A 23,080-nucleotide genomic window follows, 5' to 3' on the forward strand; every position below is an offset into this window, starting at 1 on the left:
TTGGCCAACCAGCCACATGCTAACATACATATACACCACACACATAACACATATATAAAAATACCTTCAGGCTGTATGTGTAAGTGCACATGCAAAACATGAATAAAATTTCATGCTTACACTGGGATACCATCTCTTAGATGTCTCGTTAGGTAAGTGCACATATTCCAAAATCAGAAAGAAAAAAAACCCCTGAAATCCAAAGCACTTGTGTTCTCAACCATTTCTGAGAACTCTAAACTGTGTGAGTTACTCAATCGGCCAGGAACTCCGTCTCTGATCTGCACACTGAGGTGCAGAAACCTGAAACCTATGGTGGCTTTAGTTCTAGATGGGAGACTCAAACGCCCTGGCATGTAGTGGACACGGAATAAACATTAGTTCTCTTCAGAGTTGTTACTCACGTGTGCTTTGCCTTCCTTTTGTGTTGCGTTATCCTCATGGGCTAACATGCATGAACAAAAATCCCAAGACTAACATGTACTCACTATACCCACAGTGTTCACAAGGAAAACTTAGCGAGGATGTATTCATTTGTTTTAGACACAGTTAAGTGGAAGAAACAAAGGCACCTCCCTGGAACCACCACTGACCAACCTGGTTCTACCTAAGAATAAGGAAACAGTTCAGGTACTGCACCTCATTTGTACATACACATGCCAGGGGTTAATTTTAGTTAATTTTCTTGTTTGTTTATGTTTGTGTGTGTGTGTGTGTGTTGTGTGTGTGTATCTTTTGTCTTGTTTTGTATGAGACATGTTCTCAACATATAGCCCCTGCTAGCCTAGATCTTGTTATACAGGCCTGGCTGGTCTCATAGTCTTGTGACCATCTTGCTGCCTCTGCCTCCCAAGTGCTAAAATTATAGGTGTGCATCCACTTAATTAATCTTCACATATATTGTGTGATTTGGATGAGTGGTGCTGTTGTCCACTCAGACCTGTTCTGCCCAGATGAACATATAAGGAAGTTTGTACCCTCAGGCTCCTGCTACCTGGCCACTCTGGAGCATGGCTCCCAAGATAGGACAGGGCTAGCGACGGCCCGCCCAGAGCTAAAATCTGGGTATCAAGAATTTAACTTCATGCTGGGCAGTGGGTTGCACATGCCTTTAATCTCAGCACTCAGGAGGCAGAGGCAGGCGGATCTCTGTGAGTTCAAGGCCAGCCTGGTCTACAGTGCGAGTTCTAGGACAGCCAGGGCTGTTACCCAGAGAAACTCTGTCTTGAAAAGCAACAAAAATAAAAATGAAGTTCTCTTTTTGTAAATAATGAAGTCAATCTAAAGAAAGTTGTAGCAGACTAGTGAGTGATGACCTTGTTCATGTTCCTCACTCAGTACCTATCAGGCCTGCAGGTGACAGAACCATGTGTACAACTAAAACTCGCTGATTAGCCTGTAACATGAAAGCCGTGCTGTTAACAGCAGGGAGCTGGGTGGATGCCAGGCAGCCCTTGGCAATTCCTCCATCCTCTTGAGTTTTTCTGTGGAGTCTTTTCCTAAGGGAGTGCAGTTTAACTTCCAGAGCGTGCCAGACGGCAGAGCCGGAAGTGCAGGCCAGCGGTTTTGACACACGAGGTGTTTCTTCCTTTGTGTTTTGCTGAGGACAGCTTATAAAAAACAGTCTTCTGCTGGGCTGAGAAACCTGACCAAGTGTTTGATTCACCTCTTCCCCGTAGCATTGTTGACCACTTTGGTATTCTGGGAGGAAATGCAAATCTGTCTAACTGCTGTCTAGTGCAGCCGACCTGACCTCAACCCTAACTCTAACTTAGAAACTGCAACAGAAAGTCAATTCAACTCTTTTGTCTCATTTGTGCAGAGTAAGAAGCCAGGCTTTACGGCATCATGCTCTCCAAAGAGAAGCACAAACTCCGGCCTAGGGCCAGCTCCAGATGTCAAGGCAAACTGGCCTAGGACTAGATACCCCGCCCCGAGGAAAGAGCGCAGCGCCGTGGCGGCGGTCTATCCATCCTTGCACATTTACACATACCCATAGTGCACTTTTGCTCTGGCACACAGGTGCCTCCCTCAGAGGTTTTGGGGTACTTGTATTGGGTTTTGTTTTGTTTCACATGCCGTGTTGGGAACCAGACCTAGGGCACTAAGCATACTAGGCGAGTGCTTTACCATTGACCTGTGTCTCCAGCTCCCCTGAAATGGTTGTGGGTTCTACACACTTTATAAGAGGAAATCTATAAATGAAATGGAAACTCGGTTTATGGTGTACTGTGTTGTGCGTTCACCACACACTGACCTGCGCTCTGTCCTTCCACTGTGCATATATCCTCAGGTGCATACCTCATGAATTCAGTAATTTTATCCTCAGATGAGATTATAGTTTGATGTATAGAAAAGCCTTTATTGAAAGCTGAAGCATATATACTCATGAAAAGACAGCACATACATACCTCATTTTTAACCAATAGATGTTCCCTCTGAAGTTAGATGCAAATCAGTTTTTAAAAGATCAAACTGTTTTAAATGTGTTTTGGGAATGCACCATATGAAAGTCTTGTGTCGGTTTCCAAACGGTAAAATGTCCTGTCAGACTATGGTATATCAGGTTTGCTCAAAGAGAGGTATTCCTACACAGAAAAAACAATTACATGTATTACTCATAATTTAATGTTGCATACATTATGTTCAACAAGGTTATGTAAATTTTTAACTCAATGATTAAAATTCTTTCTCTCTGGTTATTTGTTCCTTGATTATTTTACTACATAATCTTATGTGAACAGATTTACACATCAGCCATTTATTTTCTGTGATTCCTCATGAGGACCAATCATAGTCTTCCAGCTACAAGTCACGTCAGAATTCGGAGTCACAGTGAAGAACAGTCACTCAGGTTGGCACTGGGCTCATGCTTATAATCCCAGCACTCGGGAGGCAGAGACCGTGAGTTCAAGGCCAGTCTGCTCTACATCCCAAATTTAGGCCAGCCAGGGTTATAAAGTAGGACCTTGTACATAAAAAAAAAGGGGGGGGGGTATTCCAAGCTAGGTATGGTGGCTCATGTGTAACTCCAGCACTTGAGACAGGAGAGTTGCTGTGAGTTACTGAGTTACAGAGTGAGATTCAGTCTCAAATAATAAATAAACAAATAAAATAAAAAGGGAGCCGGGCGGTGGTGCCTCACACCTTTAATCCCAGCACTGTGAGGCAGAGGTAGGCAGATCTCTGTGAGTTCAAGGCCGGCCTGCTCTACAGAGTGAGATCCAGGACAGCCAGGGCTGTCTGGAAAAACAAAAAAAGAAAGGAAAGGGGAAATGGAGGTAGAGAGGATGACTTCTGTCCATGCAGTCCACTCCTGCCCTTACTTCCCTTTTGTCTTGTCACATTAGATGAAAAGTTTCCTAGCATACTTTCATTTGTATTTGCATGTGTGGATACATGTTCATGTATGTGTTATATGTTTGTACGTGTGTGAATATTTCATCCATGTGTATACATGTTTATGCATGTGTTCACATGTGCATACATGTCTGTGTGTATGCATGTTCATGTATGTGTGTATGTGGAGGACCTGACTCCTGTCCTCCTCAAAAAGCCTTCCTTTTAGGGCCGCATGGCCAATGGGAGTACTGTCACCACCTGGTGGCAGCATACCCTTCCTTGTTGTTTTGTTTGTTTTTTATTTATTTAATGTGTGTGCACAGCGCACATGAGGAAGTCAGAGGACAACTTGCGAGTGTTGGTCTATGTCTCATCCGACCACGTGGGTCCTGAACATCAAACTCAGGTCGTCAGGCTTGGCCATAGGTCCTTAAACCATGGGTGAGCTGTCTCACCAGGCCCTTTCTGGTCTTGGAGAGAGAGGTGATGTGATCACTGTTATGCCCAGATCACGGGGACCCCCAAAAGACCACCTCAGAGACCAAATCCTGTATGAAAAAGCAAAGAGACTTTATTTCAAGTTCTGGGGCTCAGTCCATCTGTCTGTCCAAATGAACACGAGAACAGAGAGCCCTGAGCCCAGGCAGGGTGGGATTTTTATCATAGCAGAGGTTGGGGTGAGGGGATTTCTAGGGTTCAGGACCCTCATTGGCTGACAATTGTCTAGGAATATCTGTAAAACAAAAATTGGTCTGTGCTAGACTCAAGGACATCTGGCCACCTTATCTAACAATTGGAATGTTAGGTATTTCCTCATCCCTGGGTGGATCCCTGGGTGGTATCAGCTTGAGGCTTTCCTGGGTCTGGGTGTTGCCTGCCAGTAAGCCTGTCTTAGAAGCCATTTCTAGGTCCCTAAGCCTGTCATGGCTGCTGTGTGGTGAAGCTATTTGGGGCCCCTTTACATTCCCCCCTTCACAAGTACCAGTGACAGGACCTAATCATGGGTCCTGCCTGTTCATAGGTTTAAGGGGATGGTATTGGGACCTAAGAACCATTAGCTGAACAGCTGACCCACTCTCAAATGAAGACAATCAGTCTATTAATAAGACAAGGGCCAAGTGTAAGCAGAAGGAGCAAAGTCATTAAGGGGCCGGCTAAGGCAGACACCAGGGTGCTTAACCAAGGGGACCAACTGAACAGATTTTCATACCATCCAACTTACGAGCGTACGTTTTGCTCTCTATCATTAATCCGTTTTCTTAACAAGGCCATTGAATCTCTAATTATCCCAGAATGATTGACATAGAAACAGTATTCTTCCCCTAGAGCAACACATAAGCCTCCTTGTTGCATGAAGAGGAGGTCCAGACCTCTTCGAGTTCTCTAATTTAAGTATAGACTGTTCTATGTTTTTAGGATCTGAATCGATGGTTAACTGTGGGGCCCGGTAGTTTTTATCCTGGAGAATTAAGGCTGGGGTGCCTACCCCACCCCCACCCCACCCCCATTTGCCCCAGCTATGCCCAGCCCTACCAGGGAAGAGAGTAAGACAGCTGTTGCTCCTATGGCCCGTTTTGCCCTGGTAGGAATAGGGGGAAAGGCCAATTCTATTTGGGTCTCTTTATAAGATATTTTATGTTGGGGAACAATTGGACGATCACACAAAAACCTTGTCCAGGGCTGGAAAGATGGCTCAGAGGTTAAGAGCACTGGCTGTTCTTTCAGAGGTCCTGAGTTCAATTCCCAGCAACCACATGGTGGCTCACAACCATCCTTAATGAGGTCTGGTGCCCTCTCCTGGCCTGCAGTCATACATGCAGGCAGAACACTGTATACAGGGATGCAGGGAGTGAGTGCCAAAGTGCAAGCCCACCATCCAGCAGAGGCCGAATAAACAGTATTGTTTTGTATGGCAATAGTCTGATTACATACAACTGATGGTGCTTGCTTTCCAGGAGGCACCACACAAATTCCTGTACCCTTTACCTGCTGTAACGAAATCTTTTCCTGTTTCCCCCAAGGCCAGGATGCTGGGGAGACTGAGGTGTAATCACTGGCTGTTGTAATACCAGTATAGAAAGTTACATTTAGACAAAACCAGCATTTTCTCTCTCTCTCTCTCTCTCTCTCTCTCTCTCTCTCTCTCTCTCTCTCTCTCTCTCTCTCTCTCTTTGGTTGGTTGGTTGGTTGGTTGGTTGGTTGGTTGGTTGGTTGGTTGGTTTTTCGAGACAGGGTTTCTCTGTGTAGCTTTGTGCCTTTCCCAGAACTCATTTGGTAGCCCAGGGTGGCCTCGAACTCACAGAGATCCACCTCAAAGCCAGCATTCTTTAGTCAAATCAGATTTAGAGGCATTTATCACCTGGAAAGTTTTAGAAACCAAGTCCCATAAAGAATGTTGGCTGTATGAAGATTCTTGACCCTGAGGGGTGGTTCCCAAATGGACTACTGGTGTCTGGTTCCCTCCTGGGGGTCTGGTAGCAGGAGCCTCCTAAGGTACCAGGGCTGAATTATGTCCTTTTGCCACTGAGGGAGGGTGTCTGAACTCTAATCTGATGGTGAAGAGGGCCCCTGGGATCAGCCCAAGATAAGGTCCAGGGCCATCCTAGACTTGGATACCCCAGGTCTTGCCAGTGGTCCATTCCTCTGTCTGAATTTGTTTTCCCCTATCAGTAAATTCTATCCTGAGGGGGTTACATTTTTGATTTCCATAGGACCCGAAACTGCTGTCATATATACCTCGTCGGCCTGAGATCAAATCGTCTCTTATCGGTGGTGTCCACCAGATAGGTCCAGTACTCACACATTTCCAAGAGGTACAGAAGTAAGATTCGGCTCCTCCCCACACTGCTGGTGCCAGGACTTGTCCGTCTTGTGCCCCGGGCAGACATAAAAACTTTTTTCTCTCAGCTGGCGCTGATCTTGGTTGAACAGAAATAAATCCTGTATCTTAAATTCTAGAGGTGGGGACCAGGTCCCAGGTGGAGCTCTAGCTGACTCTTGCTTGAAGATTTCTCCAGAGGACGTGTCAGTGGCAGCCCAAGTGAGTCTTTTAGGTCGATGTGGATCAGCAGGAAGCGTGGGGTGGCAGAGGATGAGCAGTGCCAGCAAAAATACAGGCTCTTCACGATGGAGGTTGACGGCGAAGTTTGAGCTTGAGAGGGTTATCCTGATGCTCAATCTTCCGGCCTGAGGAGTCTCTCTCTTGTGGAAGTTCTGTAGGGTTCCCTCTCTCTGGACCTGCCAGCTGGGTGTGGGCGTGAGGGATCCAGGTGGCCATGCCTTCCACCTTCAGGGCTGTTGGAGTTGTCAGGATCACAAGGTATGGCCCCTTCCAGCACGGCTGGAGGGTCTCCCTTAGATGTCTCCTCACGTAGACCCCATCTCCAGGCTGAAACTTATGTGGCACAGGAGGCAGAGCCGTCTCATAAACGGCCCTCAGGTGAGACCATATGTCCTTCTTCACGAGAGCCACAGCCTTGAGGGAAGCAGCCACGTTAACATCATCAAACTCCGCAAAAAAAAGCTCAGATTTTAAGTTGGGCAAGACAGGAGGGGGCCTCCCAAACATGATTTCAAAGGTATTAGCCCCACGGTATAAGGTGAGTTACGAGCTCTATAGAGGGCAAAGGGGAGGTGAGCCACCCAGTCACCGCCAGTTTCCATGGTTAATTTGGTAAGGGTCTCTTTTAGGTTTCGGTGACTATGGGGGTCCAGCCCCTCAATAGTCCCCTCCCAGGGTCCTCGAAGAATCTACAACCAGCTGATAATTAATCTTTGATGAGAAGAAATGACTCTATGTACGCGAAACTCCTTAGTCCATATAATTTATTATTCTGTGTCAGTTACAAACTTATATTCTGCTCTCATATTTAGGTCATCTTTAGCCTGATTTCTCTCTACACTTGTCTGCGATCCCCTCTAAGTTCTATCTTAATTCCTTCATCTAGTTCTGCCCCTTCTAGGTTCTCATTCATCTAGTTCCTTCCCATATCATCTCCTCTCCCATCTCCTCTCTCCACATCTCATTCTACCTCATCTTGTTCTTCCCCATCTGGCTCTTCCTCATCTTCCATCTCGTTCCTCTAGTACTCTCTTCTCGCCCTTCAATCTACTTCTTTTCCATCTCAGTTTGTTCCTCTCAAGTTCTTACCCATCTAGTTCTTCCATTCTCTTTTCTCTTCTCTCTCCTCGTGTCCTGGAAAGTCCTGGTATATGTACACTTACAAGCAGTATTCCCTTAGCAGTGCAAAAACAGGCTCCCAGGGTCAAATGGAGGGGTGATAAGAATCACATAGGGAGGCAATAACCATTAATTATCATTTGCAATCTCAAAGGGAAGTGACCAATGGGGAAATGAATTAACTAAAGGCTAAATTCAGGTAATATCTAAGAAGAGGGCTCTTATGTGCTCAACTATAATCTTAAATGTGATTGGTAGAAGGTGTTAAGAATCTATAAGTTGCTAGGTCAATGGGAGAAAATAAAACTGTCTTCTTTTTTCCTGTGGCTCCTATCTGTCCAAGCTATCTGCCATTTTTCTACAGGGTGGGGGAAAGTGTGCTCGGTCGCTAGGCAACCTGTGTACAGCTAGATGCCTCTGGTGATATTTAAAGGGAGATCTGGAACTGGAGATAAGGTTTGGGAAAGAAGGAAATAAGGCTTAATTGGCACATCCGCCAGGCCTTCTCAAACAGGTAGCCCGGATGCTTAAGTCTGTTCTTAGAGAGTACAGAGGTATCTCTGATAAAGTACTTTCCTCTATCTGGGGATGGACCTGGCTGGATGCTGCTAATGATAATTACAGGGAGGCTTGAACTGGAGTTCTGGCTGAGCATAGCTGTCAGCACAGAGGGTTATCTAAATATTCCTAGAAGTGGTTAGGTAAGGAGTTATCGGTCTATAAAGTTGGTAAGGCTGTAAGAAAGGAGGGTCCAAGCTGAATTGTGTAAAGCTATTACTTAACGTCCACCTGATCTAGGTGGTGTCTCCTTGTGGAATTTATCTTAAATCAGGAGACTTGCACGTGGACTGTTATTTCTGTTAGTCCTTGAAAGTAGCCAAGGGAGATATCTGATTCCAGAGAAAGCCTTTCCTAAGGCTGTTCTCCAAATACCTGGAATGTGTATGTCCAGAGAGTGATCAGTCCACACTGTTAGCCCTTCTTAGGTAAAAGTCAATTGGGAAAACTATGAAGGCACACATGATTTTCATAACAGAATACAGCTGATATATAACAAGCCAAGTAACACCAAAAACTCCTTGGGATTTGGCTTCCTCTGGAGGAATTCCCTGATTCCTCCAGGTAGGGACTTTGCCATAACCAGCTGAGTTCTTAAAATATTCCTGCGGCCCGCAGCATTTAGGGTCCTATTCATGTGCTCAACCTGACCAGAACTTTGGGGCCAATAAGCACAATGTAATTTCCAATTCACTCCCATGCCCTTACCATGAGCTGTGTTACCTGAGAGATGAATGCTGGTCCGTTGTCTGAACTCAAGAGGGTAGGGATAACATACCTCAGAATAATGTCCTCAATTAGCTTTTTGGCGACCATGTGAGCAGTCTCATGCTTCGTGGGAAAGGCCTCCACCCATGTAGAAAATGAATCTATAAATACTAAATGATACTTGTAACCATATTTGCCAGGTTTCACCTCAGTGAAGTCTATCTCCCAGTGGGAACCGGGTTTGATTCCTAAGTCTGGTTCCAGGATTTTGGGGTTGGTTGTCTGCATTGGTGAGTTGGCAGGCCAGGCATTTCTCAGCTATTTGCTTGGTCTTGTGTTGAAGGTCAAAGATTTTTAAATGGGACTGCCTTATCAGATCTTCTGTTTTCCGGGTGCCGAGGTGGGTAGACCGGGGAATGTGACGAAGGAGGGCTTCAGCCAGCCTCTCCTCCGGCATGATGCGTCTTCCACTGCCTGTCATCCACCAGCTCGCTAGCCCTTGGGGCTGCTGTGCCCTTGGTAAGCACTGTATCATGCGCAGGTCAGCAGGGGTATAGGCTGGATTCTCAGGGAGGGCCATTGGTCCTGGGTCTGGTAGCGTCTGGCGGCTTTCTTCGCTGCCCCATCTGCCCTCTGGTTCCCTCTCGCTGTTGGGATATCAGTTTTTTTGATGCCCAGGACAATGGATAATGGCCAAGCTGGTTGGCTTCCATGAAGCTGCCAGCAAGTCTAAACTCTCCTGTTTGTTTTTGATGAACGTGCGCCGTGGCAAAGGCACAGCGGCTGTCTGTGTACACATTTAGCCTCTTTCCCTTTGCCATCTCCAGCGCCTTAATCGAGGCTATCAGCTCAGCTCTCTGGGCGGAAGTCCCAGATGGGAGGGCCATTGCCCAAACAGTGGCCTTTTTCTGACACCACAGCCGCCCCTGCGTACCTTTTGCCATCCCGTATAAAGCCGCTCCCATCCGTATACCATGTGAGGTCAGCATCCGGCAAGGGCTGGTCTCGTGGGTCTCTTCTCAGTCCAGGTACCTGGCTCAGGATTCCTCCGCAGTCATGTAGTGGGGCGTCCAGCTCCGGGTCGGGGAGCAGGGATGCGGGATTTAAGGCCGCACTCGGGAGAAACCGGATACGAGGGGGATTAAGGAGGCGGCTTTGGCAGTGAGCCATCCGAGCATGGCTCGGCCATCGGTCAGGCAGTTGTCTGAGCGCTCCTTCAGTGGCGTGAGGGGTGGTGATAAGGAGCCCTTGGCCTAAAGTCAACTTGTCGGCATCTTTGACCAACAGGGCAGTGGCTGCAGTGATCCTTAGGCGCGGGGCCACCCTGCCGCCACGGGGTGGAGTCTCTCTGAGACATAGGCCACTGGCCTATTCCAAGGTCCTGGAGTTTGAGTCAGGACACCTTTAGCGATGCCTGTTCTTTCATCTCCGTAGCGGTGAAAGCGATGGGTTGTGTCTCCAGTCCCGGCGTAGGTGCCGAGAGGAGGGCCCTTTCTATCGCGTTGAACGCCTTGTCCTCAGCCTCAGTCCACCGAAGGGGCCGGCTCTCTTCTGTTGCCTCATACAGTGGTTTAGCTAGTTCAGCAAAACTGGGGATCCAGAGACTGCAGAAGCTGGCTGACCCCAGGAATTCTCTAACCTCCCTCCTGGAAGTGGGGGCAGGTATTTTGAGCACAGTCTCTTTTCGGGCTTCCGAGAGCCAACCCTGACCCCCCTTCGAGGACATATCCTAGATCCGTCACTTGAGCTCGGCAGATTTGGGTCGTGCCATTCAAAGGCGAACAACGGCTGGCTCTTTGGGGCTAAAGGCAGGCTGAAGAAAGCACCTTTAAGATCCGGTACCGTATACCAGGCCCGCGTGGGAGGAAGTGAGCTCAAAGGGGTGTATGGATTCGGTACAGTGGGGTGTACATCCATAACCCTGCGACTGACCTCCCTAAGATCCTGCACGGGCCGGTAATCATTTGAGTTCGGCTTTTTAACGGGGAGCAGGGGAGTATTCCAGGCTGACCGGCAAGGGATTAAAATTCCCAGTTCCATGAGGCTGTGTGATTCGTGTGAGGGTGATTCCCTCCTTTGCCCCCCAGGACATGGGGTATTGCCGCACCTGGGTGGGGGGTGGCATCAGGCTTATGCTCAGTTAGTATTGGGGCTCAATGTTTTGCCAAGCCCATTGCCCCAGTCTCTGCGAAGACCTCTGGATACTGGGCTGGCCATGTAGTCATGTCCTGAGGGGCAGGTGGCAACTCTGGGTGTGATCTATACTCACCCTCAAGCTGGAGGGTGAGGATTTGGATCGGCTCTCCCTCCTGATTTGTAATTGAGACTCCATTCTTATTAAAAGTAGTCTGAGCCCCAACTTTAGAAAGTAAGCCTCTTCCTAATAAGGGGTAGGGGCAGTTAGGTATGACCAGGAATGAGTGGGATACCCGGCCCGTTCCGATATCCACTGTTCTTTGGGTAGTCCATGAATATTGGCTCATACCTGTGGCTCCCTGCACCCAAGACTTTTTCTGAGAAAGGTTTCCTTGGGGTTTGATTGAGACCAAATGTTGAGCTCCAGTATCTACTCTACTACAAAATCCGTAAGTTTCCCCTCCACTCTGAGTGTTACCCTGGGCTCGGGGAGGGGGTCCAAACCCCGTCTCCCCTAGTCGCTGAAATCGCCTGATTCTGCAACCAGCACACACAGTGGGAATCTCGCACTGGGTCATAATCCGTGCACCTGGGATTTTTAGGGCATTCTTTACCCAATGTCCCATTTCCTTGCAGTAAGCACATTGGTCTTTCCTCAGCCCCAGGAACTCCCTTGGGCCGGGGTCCTTACCTTGGCCTCTGGCTAGGTGTCTCAGTTGGCGCTCCTTCTCATCTGGATCTCCTGCAATGGCTGCTAGGAGGATTCTTGCCATATTTTGAGTCTGCTTTGCATTCTCTGCTGCCATGACCCTCATCTGTTTTTCTTCCAGGGTTTCTCGGTTGTTTACACTTTCTGAGCTACAGCTAACAGCTCCTGGATGCTCTTTTCTGCAAGCCCATCTATCTTTTGTAACTTGTGTCTAATGTCAGGCGTGGCCTGATTAACAAAGGCCATGACCACTGCTGATCTATTCTCCTGGGCCTCAGGATCCATAGGAGAGTATGCCCTAAAGGCCTCCATAATCTGTTCTAAGAGGGCCAATGGAGACTCTGTCTTTTCCTGTTGTATACTACTGATTTTGGCCAAATTGGTGGGCCAAAAGCGGCCGCACAAGGACCCCAATTAGAACCTGGCGGTAGACCAACTGTTCTCAGAGGGAGAGCGACAGAGTCAGCTGCCTAGAGCAGTTCTTGCTGGGCTTGCCCTCTGGTGAAAGGTGGGCTTCCCAAATTTCCTGCACCCCCTGGGCTCCCCTGTCCACCTGATCAGTTGAGGGAGGCATTCGGTAAGGGGAGGTGAAAAAAGGAGTTCCTCCTCTGTACCCCCTTGCAAGACAGGGGCAGAGGGTTTAGGGTCCTCTCACCCTTTGTCTTCCTGTAAGTCGAGGACGGTCTTGTTCATCAATCCTGTGGAGACAAAGGGTTTTAACCAAGGAGGAGGTTATGCTACCAGGTCCACCCAAGGGACTATTTAAGGAATCCAGTCTGGGTGTCTGGGTTTGCCAAAGTTCCAGTCTTTTGTCCTAGAAATGAGTCAAAGGTTCCCTCTATTGGCCACCGGGTTCCAAATGTTGGCCATTCAGTCTCACAAAAGATGGTCAGTTTACCCTTTTTAATAGTTTCCAGTCCTTCTCTCTTTGCCCTATTTCTGAAGTCCTGAAAGTGGTCCAGAATCAAGGTTAGAGGAGCAGGAGTACTCTTAGTCTGTCTCATTATGTCAGTCTTGTAAGTCAGGTCCTAAGTCACAAAGAGAACAAACAGAATTTCAGCACACAAGTACACACATGGCACAGGACTACAAACAACATAAACAGAACTGAGATGCTGCTGCCGGCTTCTAAGTCAAATCCAAATTTCAACCAAAGGGAACATCAGTTCCCCGGCCTGTGGTACCAACAGTAGGCACTTACAAGTCTTGGCTTACTTACAAAAGGATATCCAAATGGCCAAAAGGCCCGCTTACAAATGGATATCCCAAAAGCCTACCTACAAAAGGATATCCAAACAAAAGCAAACACAAGTCAACACATGAACACAGAAAAAACAAGAGTAAGCACAGACACACGTACTGGCCGACTCTTCAGGAGGCTCTACGGGGCAGTGGTCCCAGTGGGCTTGGGGGATCCAGGATGAGCCCCCAAATGTTATGCCCAGATCGTGGGCACCCCCAAAAGACCACCATGGAGACCAAATCCTGTATGAAAAAGCAAAGAGCTTTTATTTCAAGGTCCGGGGCTCCGTCTCTCTGTCTGTCCAACACAGTGGTGAGAGCAGAGAGCTCTGAGCCCAGGCAGGGTGGGATTTTTATCATAGCAGAGGTTGGGGTGAGGGGATTCCCAGGGTCCAGGGCCCTGGTTGGCTGACAATTGTCTAGGGGTATCTGTAAAACAAAAATAGGTGTGTGCTAGACTCAAGGACATCTGATCACCTTATCTAATGGTTGGAATGTTTGGGGTGTCAGGTACTTCCTCACCCCTGGGTGGATCCCTGGGTAGTATCAGCTTGAGGCTTTCCTGGATCTGGGTGCTGCCTGCCAGTAAGCCTGTCTCAGAAGCCATTTCTAGGTCCCTAAGCCTGTCATGGCTGCTGTGTGGTCAAACTATTTTGGGGCCCCTTTACAGTCACAGCTTTCATTTGCCTTCACTTTTTTTTTTTTTTTTTTGAGACAATCTCATGCAGCTCAGACTATATTCAACTGTACTATGTAGCTGAGGGTGACATTTGACTCCTGATCCTCCTTCCTTCTCCGCCTCCCAGGTATTGGGATAACAAGCATGGCCCACTCTATCTGGCCTGACCACAGCTCTTGAAAATGTAATAACAAATGCAAACATGTAAGACAGTGACTGGAAGCAGCAATCCTCAGGCTTGTGCTGGACAGTAATTCTGCTGGGAGAATAGACGCTCAGCAGAGATACAGAAGCCATTTGGGAACAAAAATTCCAGGCGATTTTCCCCCCCTCCATTTGGCATTTGTCTGAATTTGTTATTCTTGCTGTGATAAATACCATGACCAAAAGCAACCTGGGTAGGCAAGAGTTTATTTGATTTATAAATCCCAATCATGGAGGGAGTCAGGGCAGGAGCAGAAGCAGAAAGCTGGACGCAGGAACTGATATGGAGGCCATGCTGCTGCTGGCTTGTTCTCTGTGGTTGGCTCAGCCTGAACGGCACCACCCACAGTGGGCTGGGACCTCCCGCGTCAATCACTAGTGACCTGCCTGTCACCCAGTCTTAGGGAAGCATCTTCTCAGCCCCAGTTCCATCTTCCCATGGGACTCTAACTTGTGTCAAGCTGACAAAAAACTAACCAGTACAGCATTGAAAATGCAGTAATTTGAGCTGAGCACGGTGCATGCCTGGAGTCCCAGCATTCTAGAAGCTGAGACAGGAGGATCACAAATTCAAGGCCTGTCTGGACTACATATCAAAACCCTGTCTGGGGGTATGTGAGCAAGAGTTTTGAAGAGCTACCAGACAGCTGACAACTCAGAAACTTTTATGATCACTAGCTGTGGTTATGTTGCCACAAAACTCTGTCAAAGCCATCCTAGTCCATTTTTCTGACGCTGTAGCTGAGTGCAGGAGATGGGGTAGTTGACAGATAAAGGAGATCATTTTGAAGGCATGGGTGTTAGGGTCTTATGCAGTTTCGTTTTGGCAGGCCTTGAATTCACTGTGTAGCAACAATAACCTTGAACTTCTGGTTCTTGTGCCTCCGCCTTGGGAGTTCTGGGATTACAGACTTAAGCACCATGCTTAGCAGAAATGCATTTCTCATGATTCGGGAGTCTACAGAGTTGCAAGATAAAGCAACCATGTGTAATGAGGAGCTCCTTGCTGGGGCAGCGCTGAGTCCCGAGCAATAGAAACCCTTACATCATGGTACAGGAGAGGGGTGAGGGAGAGCTTGGTCTTCTTCCAAAGCCACTCCCTCGCTAATTAACTCACTCATCTACAAATCCACCCACCCTCCTGACCCAATCACCTGCCAAAGTCACACCTCCAAATACCACCAACACTGCCACACTGGAACCAGCCTTCCAACACATGCGACGCGGTGGGAAAATGCCACACAAAAAATGCCACACAAAATGCTCTTTTCAGCAGAAATAGAAACGCTAGCTTCAGGCTTCCCAAGCTGTTCTCACACTAATTCTGGCTTCATTGTCTAGAATAGCAGAGTTGTTTCCAGGTCAGAGACTTGGCACCTTCCTCCCTTTTAAAGTACCAAACCTACCCTGTCCTTTAAAGTCTGAAGATGGCTGAGTACGGTAGTGAACGCCTGTAATCCATTCTAGTACTTGGAATGTGGAGACAGGAGCATCAAGAGCTGAAGTCCAGCCTTAGCCACATAGTGAGTTCAAGACCTCCTAGGCTGCAAGAGATCTGATTTAAAAAAATAATAATTTAAGGCCAGGTCTTTAATCCCAGCATTTGGAAGGCAGAGGTCGGTAGATCTCCAAGTTCTAGGCCAGTCTGGTCCACAGAGTGAGTTCCAGGACAGCCAGGACTACACAGAGAAACCCTGTCTGAAAAAACAAAACAAACAAAAAACTAATTTAAAAAGTATGTAGGCTCAGTTTAATTGTACTAAATTCAACCAGTGGCATTTCTGCCCATTTCTTAGTGGAGTATTCCCGCAGAGGCAAGCGCATCTCTATTAGTACTTACCGTGATCCAACACCTTTAGAGTCTTTTCTTCACCCTGGGGCTGCCCCAGCAAGCACGCAAAAGCCTGGAGTCTACTTTCCATGGTAAGTGGGTTCTACCTAGCTCTATGCACTTGTCATGGGATCTATACAAAGCAGACTTTCCTGTGAGATCGGGTTCAGAAAGGCATTGTTTTCATGTGTATGCTGACTGGCAAATCTACAGAGGCAAAGCCTGGTACACCGCCACATCCAGGCTAGTGACAATTTAGTGAAGGGCACAAGAAGATTGACAACCCAAATGTGGTGTTACATGCCTGTAATCCTGGATTAGGAGATGGATGTAAGAGAACCATGAACTAGGGGCCAACCTGAGCTACATACGGAGTTCCAGGCCAGCCTTGGCTACATAGCAAGACCTTGTCATAAAGAGACGGGTGGGATTGGGAGTGTTGGTAAATGTAAAAGATCACCTAAGAGTTCAGAAAAAGGGCTCAGAGATAGCTCAGTTACTAGAGCATGAGGGTCTGAGGATGGTCACCAGAAAACATGTTTTAAAAAAACATGCCTAGGCATGCAGGTGCCCACAGCAGCCCAGAGATGCCCTGGAGCTAGAGTTACACATGGTTGTCAGTCACCTTGTGGTTACTGGGAACCAAACCTGGGTCCTCTGGAAGAGCAGACAATGCTCTTAACCACTAAGCCATCTCTCCAATTCCCCAAAACCAATTTTTATGATGAAAATTATGTGACAAATTACCTTCTGGCTATGTGTACAAAGTATATATGAGACAGTGAATTTCATGTTTAGACTTGAGTTTCTCCCCAAGACATTTCATTATGCGTGCAAAAATTCTTAGATCCTAAAATGTACACAATGGAAAATGCTTCTGGTCCTGAGCATTTCAGGATGTTGAACCTGTGACACTCCCTGAAAATCCCAGTTCCCTTTTGACAGGTTATCTTAGTGTTCTCTTGCTGTGAAGAGACACCATGAGCACAGTAGCTCTTACAAAGGAAAACATTTAATTGGGGATGGCTTGCAGTTCAGAGGTTTAGTCCTTTGTCATCATGGTGGGAAGCATGGCAGCATGCCGGCAGGCATGATGCTGAAGAGTAGCTGAGAGTTCTACATCTGGATCCGTAGGCAGCAGGTAGAGAGCAAAAGCCTCTGGGCCAGGGCTGGAGAGATGGCTCAGAGGTTAAGAGCACTGACTGTTCTTCTAGAGGTCCTGAGTTCAATTCCCAGCAACCACATGGTAGCTCACAACCATCTATAATGAGATCTGGTGCCCTCTTCTGGCATGCAGACAGAACATTGTATACATAATAAATAAATCTTAAAAAAAAAAAAAAAAAAAAAAAGCCGGGCAGTGGTGGTGCATGCCTTTAATCCCAGCAGAGCCAGGCAGATCTCTGAGTTCGAGGCCAGCCTGATCTACAAAGCGAGTTCCAGGAAAGGCGCAAAGCTACACAGAGAAACCCTGTCTTGCAAAACAAAAAACAAAACACAACAAAAAAAAAAGTCTCTGTGCCTGACCTGAGCTTCTGAAACCCCAAAGCCAACCGCCAGTGGCTTAATAAACTTAATAATAAGTTTATTAAGGTACACAATATTTTGGGGAACACAATACCACCACATTTCCTCTCTTTTTGTCTAAAATTAAAGAAAGCTTAAAACTAATACAAGAAAAACTATCCAATAAGTATATACAATATATATTCCTCCAACAAGGCCACATCTACTACTACAAGACCACACCTCCTAATGCCACTCCCTAGTATTCAACTATATGAGCCTATAGGGGCCATTCTTATTCAAACCACCACACGTGTCTACCCAAGATGGGCTATTCCCACTAATTTCATCTATTCAAGGAATGTGTGGAGTCGTGACTGACTTTAGAATTGTGATCGATGCAATGGTCTATAACCACTGTTTCCGGCACTGTGCTTAGGTAGCAAACACAAATGAGCATACACAAGCCAGTCAGAGATCTTGCTGGCTTCAGAATATTGCAGTGTGGTTAAAGCATCACCAGCTTGGAATTCAGAATTCCAGGATTGGAAGCCCTCCAGGCTGGAATGGGGAGCAAAGAGAAGAGCTGCATGATTGCTCTGGACCTTTGCTTACTGAGTTTTTATTCCATTTCTTGCATACGTGGTGGGGTGACTATGGTCGCTTAAAGCCATGAAGAGGGCATTAGGTGTCTTCTATAGCTCTCTATCTATTCTTTTTTTAAGATTTATTTATTTGACGTGAGTGACTGTTTTGCCTGCATGTATCTGTACCCATGCATACAGTGCCTGAGCCATCCAGAAGAGGGTGTCAGATCTCCTGACACTGGAGTTCTAGATGGTAGTGAGCCATTATGTGGGGTGGTGACAAATGAACCCAGATCTCTGCAAAAGCAGCAAGTTTAGCTGTCGAGCCACCTCTCCAGCCAATCCACCTTTTTCACTTTTTTTATTTTTTGAGACAGGGTCTCACTATATAGACCTATCTGTCCTGGAACTCAATACATAGACCAGGATGGCCTTGAACTCACAGAGACCACTAGCCTCTGCCTCCCAAGGGCTATGATTAAAGTTGTACATCACCACGACCAGCATCTGTCTGGTCTTTTGAGGTGGGGTTTCTTCTTAAATGTGGGGCTCACATTTTCTCTGCTAGACTAGAAGCCATGCCACCAAGCCCCATCATGTCTCTGCCCTCCTCAGGTCTAGAATTACAGATGTGTACAGCACACCTGATTTTTTGTGGGTCCTGAGATCTGATCTCTGGTCCTTATGATTTCAAAGCAAGCACTCAACTGCTAAGCCATCTCTCCTGGCCAGCCTTGAACTTCTGACCCTCCTGCCTCCTCTGCTGGGATAATACGTATGCACACCATGCCCAGTTTAAATGATGCTAGAGACTGAACCTAGGCCTCATACATGTTTTAGAGACTAAACAAAGGCCTATTCAACTGTTTTAGTTACTGTTCTAATGCTATTAAGAGACTCCATGATCGAGGCAGCTTATAAAAGAAAGAATTTAATTGGGAGCTTGCTTACAGTCTCAGAGGGTTATTCTAGGACCATTATGGCAGGAAGCATGGTGGCAGGCAGGCAGGCAGGACACTGGAGCAGTAGCTGAGAACTTACATCTTATCCACAAGCATTCAGCAGAAAGATTGAGTCTGGTCCTGGTTGTAGGGTTTTGAAAGCTCCGAGCCCACCCCCCAGTGACATACCTCCTCCAACAAAGGCAATCCTCCTAACCCTTCATCAACAGTCTACCAACTGGGAAGCAGACATTCAACTATATGACCCTATGGGACCATTCTCATTCAAATCACCACATCAACTAAGTTATAGCTCCAACCCCCTTTTGGGTTTAGGTTTTTTATTTATTTATTTATTTATTTATTTATTTATTTATTTATTTATTTATTTATTTATTTTCATGTAGTCTAGGCTGGCCTTGAACTCACTGTTTGTTTGGAACCTCCAGCTCACTCCTGCAGGGTCTCTCTCTCTCTCTCCAAACCCCACCCTCTCAGGGAATCTCCAACAAAGAAAAGGCACCAAAGAGCCAGTTCCGAATTCTTGGTGGCTGTGGCAGCTCCTCCCCTGAAGTTGCCAAACAGCCCAGGTCCCTGCTTAAAAGCCTTTTACTTGGGCACAAACCCAGCTTGTGGCAGACACATCATCACCCCTCGCCTACAGGGTATATAGTTTAGTTTGGGTGCGTGACTTCTCCTGCCTTGCTCTCTGAGGCTGGGGAACTCACCCGGGAGTCGCTTTGCTCAAATAAACCTGTTCTTTTACTTTCTTAATTTGACTTGATCTGGCTTACTGTGTCAGCAGAGAAACCTATTATTATCATGTTACAGAAAACCTGTTACTCACTATGCATCGGAAGATGACCTTGAGCTCCTGATCCTCCTGACTCCATCTATTGATTTCTGGGATCGCAGGCCTGTGCCACTGTGCTAGGCTGACCTCCTGAGATTTAAAGTGAAGTTACTACAAGGGCTGGAGAGATGGCTCAGTGGTTAAGAGCACTGCCTGCTCTTCCAGAGGACCTGGGTTCAATTCCCAGCACCCACATGGTGCCTCACAACTGCCTGTAACTTCAGCTCCTTGGGATCTGCACACATGTGCACATACATGCATGCAGACACACACACACACAAATAAAAAATAAGTCTTTTTTTTCTTTTTTTTTTTTTTAGTTTTTCGGGACAGGGTATCTCTGTGTAGCTTTGCATCTTTCCTAGATCTCGCTCCGTAGCCCAGGCTGGCCTGGAACTCACAGACATCCGCCTGGCTCTGCCTCCTGAGTGCTGGGATTAAAAATAAGTCTTTAAAGTGAAGTTACTGCAGGAGAAACACTCCTGCAGGTCCCCTTGTCTCTGTGAAATCTTGCTCATTCGAACACTGCTCTTCGCTGTCAGTCTCATGCCACACTAGTGTGCTGTATAGACAGTGTCCCTCTTCATCCCAGCCAACAAGGGTTTCTCTGGCTCAATCCTCTTAGTTCTTGGCCTAACAAGGTCTCTTTGGTTGCTCCAAGTACAGAACCCCCCCCACAACCAATTTTGGCATAAACTCTCTCACTTCATAAACACCCTGAGCTGACGATTCCTCGAACATTGTGTTCATCAACCAGAAGTCACTTCAGGAAACCACTCCCAAGCTCCGTTCACTCTCCTCGCAGCCTCTTGGCCTCACATCCATCCTTCAGCCTGGACCCCGTGGGCCTCGACGTCATCCACCCTCTAGCCAGCACTCCAGTGTCCTCACCCTCTGTCTTTCCACCAACTCCATCTGGTACTTCCCCGACTTTGGCTCAACCAGCCATCCCAGCCATCTGTCTCCTCTACCCTATCCCAGCTTGCCACGATGGCTGCAGGAAAACATGCCTGGGCGGGGAGGTTAGGACCACCATGAAGGCCTCGCGAGCCGCTGGCTTCAGGCACCTCAGCACCCTCCGCTTTCCCATCTTCCCATCTGCTTCACGCCCCTACTCCCTAAGTCCCACTGCCTTCCTCCGCAAACAGCTCTGCTGGGCGGTGATGGCTCGGAAACCGGAGGGAGGAGGAAGATGCAGACAAATTCTAAATTTGCTTTGGTAAGTGTGCTTGAGTTCCATGTCGGCAGGCGGATCTCCCAGTTCGAGGGCAGCCTGGTCTGCAGAGTGAGCAGTGCCAGGACAGCCAGGGTTACGCAAAGAAACCCCGTCTCAAAAAAACAAAATCAAAAAAGAAACTATTTTAATTTGTCAAATTATATGACTAGATGATTATTGTATGATTGAACAAATGAATAGATGAGTTGATGTTAGGACCAGAGATTTTACTCTGGAAGTCAAAAAAATGGAGGGGGGGGGGGGAAAACGCACTTGGAGAACAGATTGGGATTGCAAGTATCAGTGACCTGATCTCTCTGCATTCATCTTTCAATACCTGTGGGTGATTGATTATAGTAACCCGTGAATGCCAGAAATCTTAATGTGCTCAAGTCCTCATATAAAGGGTCATGGTGGGTGGGGCAGCGGAGGTGGCTCAGTCAGTGAAATGCCTGTCCCGAAAGCATGAGCACCCAGTTCAGATGCTCAGTGCTCGTGTGAAAACCAGATGCAGTGGTGCACGTCTGTAACCCCCATGTGCTGAGGGATCCAGAGATAGGCAGCTCACCAGCCAGCCAGGCTACCTGAATAAAGGTGCTCCTGTAGCATGAATCTTAAAGGTACTTACTAATAAAAACAAACCTGGAGCCAGGTATTGGGCTGAATGATCAGAGAAGCAGAACAAGCCACAGCCAACTTTACCTCGCCAGTTCCTCAGCTGATCCTGTTTCCTCAGACTGGAAGCCTCCGAGTCCTCATCCAAATGGATCTCAGCTGAACTGTTGCTCAAAAGCTTAACCAGCCAAATGCTTCTAGTTCCTGGTCCTCACGCCTTATATATCTTTCTGCTTTCTGTCATCACTCCCTGGATTTAAGGTGTGAGTCATCATGCCTGGCTGTTTCCAATGTGGCCTTGAACTCACAGAGATCCAGAGGGATGTCTGCCTATGGAATGCTACCACTGCCTAACCTCTATGTTTAATATTGTGGCTGTTCTGTCTCTGACCCCAAATAAGTTTATTAGGGTGCGCAATATTTTGGGGAACACAATATCACCACATGTTCCGGGTTCTGTGAGGGAACCCATCTCAAAAATATAAAACGGAAAAGCTGGGTGGTGGTGGCACATGCCTTTAATCCCAGGACTGGGGAGGAAGGCAAGTGAATCTCTGTGAGTTCAAGGCCAGCCTGGTCTACAAAGTAAGTTCCAGGACAGCTAGAGCTGTAACACAGAGAAACCCTGTCTGGAAAAACCATATATATGTGTGTGTGTGTGTGTGTGTATATATATATATATACATATATATATAACATATATGTCATATGAATAATAATTATATATTATATATAATTTATATGTTATATAATATATATATATATACACACATATATATATATGAGAGTGACTGAGGACTTTTTCAGTGTTGACCTCTGGCCTACACATGCATTTGCATGTGCACCTGCACACATATGTAAGGGCACACACAAATAAATGCACTCTACACACACACAATGTTATAGGCTGCTGTATAGCTCAGACAGAGCAAGTGTTTAGAACGTAGCTTGACCCGCATCAATCCCCAGCATACAAAACAAAAAATAAACACATGTAACCAAATAAAGTGCTGGAGAGATGTCACAGTAAGAACACTTGTTAATTTCTAACACTTACATCAGACAGCTCAAAAATGTCTCTCTCCAGTTCCAGAGGATCTGACACCTTCTGTGGGTCTCATACATACACACTTTTAAAAAGACCAAATCAAGGGGGGAAAAAAAGCCAAGCAGTGGTGGCGCATGCCTTTAATCCCAGCACTTGGGAGGCAGAGCCAGGCAGATCTCTGTGAGTTCAAGGCCAACCTGGTCTACAGAGTGAGTTTCAGGACAGCCTATAAAACTACATAGAAAAACTCTGTCTCGCAAAACCAAACCAAACAAACAAAAAACAAGTCGCTGGGCAGTGGTGGCGCACACCTTTAATCCCAGCACTTGGGAGGCAGAAGGAGGTGGATCTCTGTGAGTTCCAGGCCAGCCTGGTCTACAAAGTGAGTTCCAAGACAGCCAGGACTATAGCTGAAAGTTTTCCTGGTCCTGCCTGGCTCTCAAGGCCCCACGGTCCCACAACCACTCAAACCCAAGTGAACACACACTCATATTATTTTTAAGCTATGGCCATGGCAGGCTTCTTGTTAACTAACTCTTATATCTTAAATTAATCCATTTCTATAAACCTATGCTTTGCCACATGGCTCGTGGCTTACCAGTTATCTTTACATCTTGCTTCTCATGGTGGTGGCTGGTAGCGTCTCCTCTGCTCTCTGCCTTTCTCTCTCTCTAGTTAGAATGTCCCACCTAACCTTATTCTGCCTCACCATTGGCCAAACAGCT

The 23,080-nt window shown here is 47.0% G+C and overlaps 2 protein-coding genes across 50 annotated transcripts in view; both read left to right on the plus strand.

The window, feature by feature from the left end:
* The window catches only part of Agbl2 (AGBL carboxypeptidase 2), a 56,227-nt gene extending 49,928 nt beyond the window's left edge, over nucleotides 1-6,299 (plus strand). For 24 of the 49 annotated variants that reach the window (XM_076569866.1, XM_076569862.1, XM_076569868.1 and 21 more), the window contains 2 exons: nucleotides 544-630; nucleotides 1,823-2,702. In XM_076569866.1, coding sequence (XP_076425981.1) covers nucleotides 544-630; nucleotides 1,823-1,999 — 264 coding nt within the window. In that variant the 3' untranslated portion in view covers nucleotides 2,000-2,702. Of the gene's footprint in view, nucleotides 1-543; nucleotides 631-1,338; nucleotides 1,411-1,822; nucleotides 2,703-6,053 lie in introns of those variants that run through there. The other 25 variants (XM_076569864.1, XM_076569877.1, XM_076569893.1 and 22 more) reach the window with 5 other exon arrangements.
* The window catches only part of Mtch2 (mitochondrial carrier 2), a 76,250-nt gene that overhangs the window by 3,852 nt on the left and 49,318 nt on the right, over nucleotides 1-23,080 (plus strand). The gene's annotated exons all lie outside the window — the stretch shown is intronic.

The sequence above is a fragment of the Peromyscus maniculatus genome, chromosome 4, assembly GCF_049852395.1.
Source record: "Peromyscus maniculatus bairdii isolate BWxNUB_F1_BW_parent chromosome 4, HU_Pman_BW_mat_3.1, whole genome shotgun sequence".
Classification (NCBI taxonomy): Eukaryota; Metazoa; Chordata; class Mammalia; order Rodentia; family Cricetidae; genus Peromyscus; species Peromyscus maniculatus.